The 10,220-nt window shown below is 31.1% G+C and overlaps 1 protein-coding gene across 1 annotated transcript; it reads right to left on the reverse strand.

Annotated features, from left to right (window-relative positions):
- Window positions 1-5,411: 5,411 nt before the first annotated feature.
- Window positions 5,412-6,078, reverse strand: LOC125859702 (small ubiquitin-related modifier 2-like). Its single transcript, XM_049539502.1, has 3 exons — window positions 6,008-6,078; window positions 5,787-5,936; window positions 5,412-5,694 (listed from the first exon to the last, which is right to left on the reverse strand). Exons 1-3 carry the CDS (start codon window positions 6,068-6,070, stop codon window positions 5,626-5,628), a joined length of 282 nt encoding a protein of 93 aa, XP_049395459.1. The 5' UTR covers window positions 6,071-6,078; the 3' UTR covers window positions 5,412-5,625.
- Window positions 6,079-10,220: the final 4,142 nt, after the last annotated feature.

The raw sequence follows: 10,220 nt of genomic DNA on the forward strand, positions 1-10,220 counted from the left end.
TTTGAAATAATTACAAACATGATTAAGGAAACTCATAGAAAATAAAACTTCTAACATGATCATACAAATATAAATAATCTAATATATTAACTTTCTATTAATAAAATAATCATTATTTCTAAAAATATTTTTTTTATTATACTATACAATTTACCTATTTAAAGAAAATAATTAATAATACTTTCTAGTATTATAATAAAAATATCACTCCATTATGAATAAAAATAAAATTACTTTCAAATAGGTAAATAAAATATGATAATTTTGAGGCATATGACAAAATCATGAAGACCAATGATAAGTGAAAAGTAAAATTTCGCTATGTATTTTTACAAGAAATGTTACGTAATATATAATCACATTTACAGTGTTTCCAAAGAGTAGATGTAATAGTACAACATGTTATTTGAGTTACTCTCAATCTTCGTATCTCTATAGATTAAAAAATTACTTAAGTATCATTTACTTATTCAAGAATTATGAGGGTCAACAATGTTAACTAAAGAGTTTAACACATAATTTGTGTAAGATATGTTAGACGAGCGTTGGGCGTTGGGCGTGCTTAGGGAGTACAGTCTGACGCTTATGTCACGACGCGAACCGTCATAATTGGCACCCACACTAACCCTCCGGTAGGAGAACCATTAATACTAATTAGCTAACCCAAGAACTACACAAATTAATCAATTACTAGACATTTAAAGATACGGAAGCAAGTTTATGTGTAAGAGTCAATAGAGTTCTCATAAACTCCAAAAAATCTAAAAATGACTAAAAAAACATTGTGAATATTATTCCCTAGAACCTAAAAGTCAATATACCAAAACTCTAACAAGGAACCATAAGTCTAAAGGAAATGAGTACAACTCAATTAAACATAACGAAAACTAAACTACTAGTCCAAGTCCGAATAGTAATAGACTAAACATAATGAGAACTCATGGTTTATGTTTGCCTAATCAACTAACACTAGTTCGATTCAAGTGTCATACGATCGCGTGTAGTGATATAACCCAACCAAGGGTTGGGATCGTTCGCACAGGGAGTGGTTTTGAGAATTAATAGAAAAATAAAATTTAATTCTAATTAGTCGTAGCTAAAGACATTAACGAAGAAAAACATTGTAAATCTAAAAAAGGGTGACACAAGCGTCAATTAAAAATCTGGGGGGTTTTGTCACAAGTAAGCAAAAACAGTGAAAATAACAAAGAGATCTAATAAATGAGAGAGGGATTCTTGGGATGTGATTAGGAACACGGGATAAACAAGATTATTGGGTACATGCTTTTGATAAAGAACTTATAGAGTAATTGTGACTATGTTAGACATTAAGGGGGATAAGTTCTCTCTCAAGCAACTTACCCCGTTTCAAATGGGTTCCTCTTGGACGCCCACTTGCCGCATGAAGAACAGCCTTCGCCTTAACCCACTCACTCTCTCAAGTTGAGTGTGTGGACATGGGACTAGTGTTCACTCTCTCGAGCTGAACCTCATGTCGATCCACTCACACTGGACATCAATTTAGTGGTCTTTCTTTTACGACCTCTCTCTCGAGCAAGCCGAAAATACATATATGAGACTATATTTGCAACTACAACCTCATTAAGTTCATCGACAACCACTAAATGAAATCACATTTAAACTACAAATAGACTATCAGCAAGCAAGACCCAATAACTAATCTAACCCATATTCACAAAATCACACCTCAATAATTGGGGTTTTTAGCCACACATTAAGAAATAGAAATTTATACCTAAATGAGCTTGCATTCAAATAGGTATAAAGATCTAAGTCTTGTTATAGGCCAAGAATGAAGGATCCAAGAGACCCAAGTCCAAATCCTTGGAGATGAAACTCTATTCTTCTTCAAGTCTTCAAAACCCTCTCTAACTCAGAGCAAAAATAAGAAAATCTAATATTCTCTATGAAAATTATAATAATTGTTCCACTCTTAAAACTACAACTCTAACTAGTATTTATAGTTTTCACAGATTTGTGTTGCAACGAATCATTCGGCGTAGTTAGTCGAAATCGCCGATCAACTCGGCAATTCGCCCTTTGATATAGTTCATCACCGTCTTTCACCATCCTTCAGCATCTTCGTGCTCTGGGTCATTGGGCGACATGGTACTGCTTCACGGAACTTTTTGGCGATGCGCCGACTGCTCTATTTTTCCACCGACTTGATCCTTTCCTTCAGAGCTCAGCACACTGGAACAAAGTAGTACCCTTCGGTGACTGGCCAAGTGGACTCGGCGATCCTCAGACCTTCATTTCTTCGTTCATTTCATTCTTTTTTGCGACGTAGTGTCCATGCTTTCCTTCAAACTTCAAATACCTGAAACTTAAATGTTTTCATCAGATATTGAGATAAAATGAACATTTAAGGACACAATTTCTATTAAAATATAGCGCTAAATGAGTCCAATTTGTGGACTTATCAATGGCGGCCTGGAAGAACTGGTTTACCATGAATTCGATCGATCACTGTTCTTCTAAACGAGGTCTGTCAGCAGCTGCCTGAATATGTCCTGTACTAAAAAAAGAAAGAGCAAGTGCAGTATTAGTACACAACCACAGATACTAGTAGGATCACGCGGCTATCTAAATTAGTGAAATATATATGCAATTAATCACAATATAATAAAACATGCATCTATCGAACATATACAATATCAATCAATATAACAAGTCAATGGTCCTCTCAAGGAATCCACACCCAAACTCTTAGTGTACCGGTACATGGTACCCGATCCAAGTTAGTGTGTCGAACGTGACACCTGATCCCATATATGCGTCAAAACGTGTACCCGATCTAAGTTAGTGTGTTGGAACATAACACCCGATCCATTCAACAAGCCACAATCACAATCATAATGTACATTCTCATAATCATACAATCAAGTGTTGATCTTTTGCATACAATTATTCATTCATACTCATTTACGATTAGTGTGATCAATAATGCAACATTTGCATACATACATGCATTAAAATAAAGTAATTACTAACATATATCACACCAACATGAAATCACAACCATCACATACCTCAAACAAAGCTTGAATCCTCCGAAGAAATTTGATTATTCTCTTTCCGGATTCTTTCCGCTTGTTCTTGGTCTACAAACAATCAATAAAATATGGGGATCAGTAATTAAGGTCTAATTTACCCAAATTATGACAAACCCAATAACCCAAGACCCAATTTATGATCCATTCTCTTTCCGGATTCTTTCCGCTTGTTCTTGGTCTACAAACAATCAACAAAATACGGGAATCAGTAATTAAGGTCTAATTTACCCAAATTATGACAAACCCAATAACCCAAGACCCAATTTATGATCCTAAGGTGCATCTAGGGCTTTTTGCACCATCCAAAACCGTTCAAACCCCTTCCCCAACGATATACAATCAAGATTTTACGTTCTACAGATCAAAAAATGGAATTGGGGAGCAAAAACCTTACCTTTAGCACCAAATTTCATGGAAAACTGTAAAGAACTCGTCTGGGGTCGTCTCCTAGCTCTCAAAACCGAATGTTGCAGAAAAATAACATTTTTGGGGTTTATTTCCAACTTAAGTCGCGACTGTCCCGCCACAATGGGCCTCATCCCGCTACAGCGGCCCCACTTTGGCGGTTTGCACAGAAACAGAGAGCTAATTTAATAGTTCCAAACCCCCATTTCACAACACACATTTATCACATGACACTCAGAAACTATCTGTTCACGCTAAGGTCAGTTTCAGGAATTCTACTCAACTGAATTCAATTCCGTAAAGTCGTACGAGTTCTTTAACGTCTTAGTTATCTACTCACGTGATCAGATTCATAATTAGATCTCCCATTTGTTACCAGATTTTCTTATACCTCACTGACTCCGATTTCGTCCAAATTTGGATTAGGTTGGAAAATTTCAAGTTACTACCAAAAAGTTTTTCGGTCCAAAAATTTTCCCCATTGGCTTTTCTATAACGACAGGAACATGTCGTTACATTTTAGGGCGTAAGTCTTATAGAACTAAGCCCCACACTTGAGTCTCGAGACGTTTTGTTAGATCCCCACCCCAAGGCGAGCCCCGAGGTGAATCCCAACAAAGTTTTTTAAAACACTGGTCTCACTAATTGACAATCCAAAATATTTAAAAGATATATAAAAAATTTACGATCAAAGATAGACTTGTTTGAATGTTGAAATCCACAATATCTCACATAAATTGGGACGGAGAAAATAATTGAATTGACAGCTCATGAGTCAAAATGTTTTGAAGCATCATTTTGGTAAAACTGAAGATGAACTAACTCGGCCTTGGGATCCAATAGCATTACATGGAAATGACAAAGTTTATTTTGATTATTGTCACTTAAATTTATAATATTGTACTTTTAATTCACTGCTATGTAACAGCGAAAAAAATTATTTAGACTAATGATCAATTTGGTGTGATCACATTATTATCTTCTTTCTTTTTTTTCTTATTTTGACTTTGGTTATTATTTAATAATAGTATTTTATATATCCTTTACCCTACTTGTTTAAATGATATGATCTATTAAATATTTTATGCATAAAAATAAGGGAAAAAGGTCTGAAAAATACTCCAACTTTGGCCGGAATCGCTGTTACGATACCAAACTTTATGGAGGACCTTTTACCCCCTGCACTACTTAATAGTGTATTTTAAAGGTATTTATGTGCCCACGTGGACACATTATTTTTTATAATGATGCAATATTTATGATGTCCACGTGAGCACATATATACCTTAAAATACACTATTAAATGGTGCAGGGGTAAAAGGTTCTTTCCAAAGTTCGATACTGTTACAGCAATTTCGATCAAAGTTCGAATATATTTCAGAAATTTTTCCCTAAAAACAATATAGTACAACATCATGCATATAACAACCATACAAACAAACTATCAGTCTCATGCGCTCAATTGGATTATTGAAAATAAAAGGAAATCAGTAAAATATGGATTGGGGGCTGGGGCATGTTTGGAGAAATCAGTAATCAACTTTATAGAATTATCAGGATACTAAAATCGAAAATCTAACCAAATATTGACACTTCAAAAATTTTGCTTTCAAAATTTAATCAATAACAAAAATAAAAAATAAACGAGCTAATTCAAATCGGTTCAATTTTCGATTTCTATGCACTCACATAACTCAAGTGGCACATATTCGAACATAGATAAGGAGTTCACAATGTGGATACAGGATATATATATATATATACTGGTCAAAAATTAATAAATACCATTCTATTAATTAACTAAGATTAAAAGAGGAAAGAATAGTTTAATGCACAAATCACAAATGAGTTATTTTGCTAGTGGTGGACATTTTTGCATTAAAAACGTAAAATTTGAAACCTCGAAAAGAAAAAAGACGACTTTATATATTAGCCCTCTTGAATTCACATAATCAAATTTAAGTACTTTGTATTGCTTGGTGAATCATAAAGTACATATTCATGATCAACATAGACGCATGACATCCAAATTGTCTTTAGTAAAAAAACCAAAGTACATAATTTCGAAATTAAAATTCTAGTAAAAAACATAAATTAGAAAAGTACAACATATTCATGTGTGATATGTAGTTCTTCTTCATATTTAATTTGTGAATCCTCCTCCATCTTGGTGCAACACAACAACAATCTGATCACCATTCTTTAACCCAATCTTCATAAAAAATAGAAACACGAAAAAATATTAAAGTTATACAATTTTAAATTAACGATAAATTAAATTAAGTTAGAAAATTAAAGTCTTACTTCATCAATAGTCTTTGTTGGTGAAGCACGTTTTCCATCAAAGAGAAATCGAACTGTTTTGTAATCCATTTGTTTTTTCTTACAGTATATCATGAAGATTTTCTTGATAATTGTATCAGGTGACACATTAAAAATGATAATTGATCCATCCTATAAAAATAAAAATAAAAATTAGGAACATAAAAATTTTAAAAATTATATTAGAGAGTGAAATGATGAACCTGAGATTGAACATGGATTTCAATTGTTGTGGTTTCATCAACTGGACTCTTATTTTCTGACATTTTTTCTTTGTTATTTTTTATTGGTGAAAATGAAGGATATTATACCACTTTATATAGGAGATGAGAAGGAAAAAATAATAAATGAAATGATATAAAATATTAAAGCAATTTATGGTCCTCTGTCCTCTTTGTACCAAAAAAAGATTTAAGATATATTTCAATTTATGAATTGTTTGACTGATATGGAGTTTAAAAATGAAATAAATATTTTTGAAATTTATGATCAAAAATAAAATTTAGATATTTGTGTGGTTATGAATTATCTTATTAATTAATAGAAAATAAGAAGTTTAAACTTAGATTGTTCTAGAAGACTATAAACACTTTAGTTATGACACAAAAATAGACTAAATATTCAAAGAATAGATTATATCTTAAGACATAAATAAGGGTAGATAGTAAAATTCTTTTTTTTAAAGGATGTGTAATGAAAAATAAGAAAGCATTGTTGTTGACTAATGTGATTTCATTTTTAAATATTAGTCGTACTTCTTTAAGAGGTTGTGTTGGTTTATACGATGACATCGATTTATATGGTGGTTACACATGTGAATTGAATTTAGAATATACGTAGACTTTATTTTTATCTTTGTGGGATATAAAAGTTATTTTCGAAAGACTACCAGTTCAAAAAGAATGTTACTAATGCAAGATTGCAAGAAAAATGTAACAACCACAAGATAGAAAACAAATAAGTAAAAAATAGTATTAAACATAGAATAATAAGAACCTAAGTAGTTACTAAATAATTCTACCAGTAGTGAGAAAAGGAAAGGGTAAGGCTAGCCCCTACTCTCGTACATAAAGAGGGACAACACCAGCTACTTACTAACTTTTTAACCTAGTCTACGACCTCAATAACTTTCTATTTAGGGTCATGTCTGTGTTATTCGATTAAATGTTCTGTAAAAGCTTTAGTTTCATATTTTTCCTCAAATTGTTTCCCACTTATAAATTACTAGACACAAGTGTTCGTGCTAGCACGGGCCCAATATCTATTATTTTTTTCGTCTCACTTTATGTGATATAAATAAAAATTTAGAAAGTCAATTAAATTTTGATATGATTTTAAAATATTTTAAATTGTTAATTATTGTAAATTATAGTACTTTTTACGTAATTTTTAAATAATATATATTGCTTCCCTTGTACCAATATATGTAGCACAAATAGAATTTCAAGAGTCAATATGTTGTTAACAATTGAGATTTATAATACTATGTACATAGTTTCCAAATTAAAATAATATATGTTACTTCTTTTGTCCCATTTTATGTGACATATATAGATTAATTTTATGAATCAATCGAATTTTTTTAATAAGCAATCAATTTTTTATATGAATTTTAAGTTGTCAATTAGCATGATTTATAGTATTTTTTTAGATATATAAGAAAATTAAAAAATAAGACAAACAAATTAAAACGAAAAAAAAAAATAGAGAAATGTAAATGTAAATGTGGAGCCACACAGGTAAAGCAGGCATGTCGACCGCCACTTGTGTGGTTGGTTATCCACACTTATATAAGTAGTGGATGTATTTGCACTTTTCAGCTGAGCTGTAAGGGGTAAACATGGCCCTATGCCTTTAATTAGGGATGTTCATGGTTATGATTATAAAACCAAATCGAACCGCAATTCGAATCAAATAGATTAAAAAAATTGATATTTGATTTGATTTTGTTAGGTTTGATTTTAAATTTTGAAAACCCAATATTATTTGGTTTGGTTTTGGTTTTACAAAAAATTAACCGAAAAAATAATCAAACCGAACCCGAGAAGTTATATATATAAATTTTATAATTATTTATAAATAAAATATAAATATTTTAATAAATTTTAATTAACTTAAGTATTTAATTTTACTATTTTCTGAAGCCCAACACTTAAATTTTTTGCCCAACTATTAAAACCTTAAGTCTAAATCCCTCAATATTCATTACTTTAAATATCACACTTTCTCTGTATTTTATAAATTTTTCTAACGCAACATTGAATAATTTAAATCTCAAGCTAAAGAAAATGGTAATTGATTAGTTTTGACTATGAAATATTGGCTGTTGTTTTTATAAGTAATTTCTCAATATTTTAAAGTGTAATTTTATTGAAAAGTCTATTGACAATGAGTTTTTTTAGTTTCTGAAACTTTGGTACATTGGATGAATCACTTTGTTCGTGTAATAGCTTATTTGTGAATTATTCATATACTAAGTGTTTGTGTCTATCGAGATGTGTATGTCCTCAACAAACTTATTACTTTCGAACCGAACCGACGATAACCAAACTGACGGTTATTTTTTTTATTTGGTTTGGTTTTTAGAAATTTAAAAACCGATTTAAAATGATTTGATTTTGATTTTAACTAATAACCGATCTAAACCGAACCATGAACACCCCTACCCTTAATTTTGACATCACTATTAACTTGTGCAAGAGGCTTTACTCCTATTTCGACAAGTTTCGAGACGAAGCTTAACCAATTTTTTGTTTAACCAAATATATATATATATATATATATTTATTACTCTTTTAGATGGATCTTAATTTTGGGAAACTTTCGCAAATAGTCATTAGGGAAAATACATAAAAAAAACCCTGAACTTGGCACGAAAACTTACTTTAGTACTTAAACTTTACGGGTAATTATTTACCCCCCTTAACATATTTGAAGTGAATTAATATCACCCTAAAAATATAATACCAGTCTCAAGTTGGCAAGTGTATTACACACGCGCCACGTCATTGACACATTAAAACCACATAAGCGCCACATCATAGCCACATTGGAAATTCTCCAAAATTTGATTTTTGATTTTTTAAATTCATTTCTTTCTTTCCATTTCAGAATATTTAAATACTAGTTAATCTTTAGTTCTTAATTAGTTTAAGAAATATAGAAATCGTTAGCAATGATTTTTTTTCAATACTCAACGTCATTTACTGCCATGTTGATTGTCGGTGTTCTTCTTTTTCTTTATTTTTATATACTAATCAAGGTCTAATTCTTAACTAATTCAAGAAAAAACACATTTATGTGTAGTGATTTTATTTTTTTAAAAAAAAACTTTCTCTACCCATTGCTTCAATCGCCATTGCCAACCATTAACATTATAGATCGGTTAACAAAACCTCATCTTCTTTTATGCCAAAGTCTTTATTTTTCAAAAAACTTCATAACTTTTTAAGAAAGATCAAATCTCCAAAGTAAAGAGGAAAAAAATTATGTGGGTCTTGAATGTGATTCTTTTTGTTTATGTGTTTAACGAGAAAATGTACTTTGAATGTAGAGTTTGAAGAAGGAGAAAGAGGATGGGGTGGGGTGGGGAGTTTGAGGAAGAAAAGACAAGCAGGTAGAGGGGTTAGGTGGGGTTTTGAGAAAGCGGGGTGGGTGGTTTGAAGAAGAAGAAGAATGGGGTGGGTGGGTTTTTTTTTTTCATTATATATATAAAGTGGGATCATTACTTTAAAAAAAAAAAAAAACTTAACGCGCTTTCAAAAAAAATTCTTTTCTTTTTTTGCCACGTCATCCGTTAGGATGGTATTAAATTCACTTCAAATATGTTAAGGGGGGTAAATAATTACCCGTAAAGTTTAAGTACTAAAGTAAGTTTTCGTGCCAAGTTCAGGTTTTTTTTTTTTTATGTATTTTCCCTAGTCATTATAATAAACTTAATGATGCTCCATAGCTATAGTTTGCATATTTACGAGTTGTAGCTACATTTTAAGTTGTCTCGTTTGTATAATTCGCAGATTTGTATAATTCGCAGGTTTGTATAATTTACGGGTACATTTGTATCATTCAGTTATTTTTGTATAAACTCGAAATAACAAATTTATACAACTACAAATATCAGAAGTGTGAACAATTATATTATACAAATTCTGAATTATACAAAAGTTATACAAATTATATTATACAAATTCTGAATTATACAAACGTGTGAATTATACAAAACTAAAAAGCTGAGCCGCATAATTATAGGTAAAAGTAGGTCGCAAATTGTAATTGAGACAAATCATAGCTATGTTTGCTTATACCAAAATAAAAAAAAATAAAAAATGCATAAGTACCCCCCCTCCCCCAACTTATGCCTGAAATCCCAGAGACACATTAATACTATACTAAGGTCCTATTAACCCCCCCCCCCCC

This window comes from Solanum stenotomum, chromosome 3 (genome assembly GCF_019186545.1).
Source record: "Solanum stenotomum isolate F172 chromosome 3, ASM1918654v1, whole genome shotgun sequence".
Taxonomy (NCBI): Eukaryota; Viridiplantae; Streptophyta; class Magnoliopsida; order Solanales; family Solanaceae; genus Solanum; species Solanum stenotomum.

Bases quoted from the DNA above. Each gene is read 5' to 3' on its own strand.
- LOC125859702 (XM_049539502.1), bottom strand. From the start codon at position 6,070: ATGTCAGAAAATAAGAGTCCAGTTGATGAAACCACAACAATTGAAATC. The intron at 5,937-6,007 runs GTTCATCATTTC...TTATTTTTATAG, and splicing joins AAATCCATGTTCAATCTCAG to GATGGATCAATTATCATTTT. The intron at 5,695-5,786 runs GTAAGACTTTAA...TTTTTTATGAAG, and splicing joins CAACAAAGACTATTGATGAA to ATTGGGTTAAAGAATGGTGA.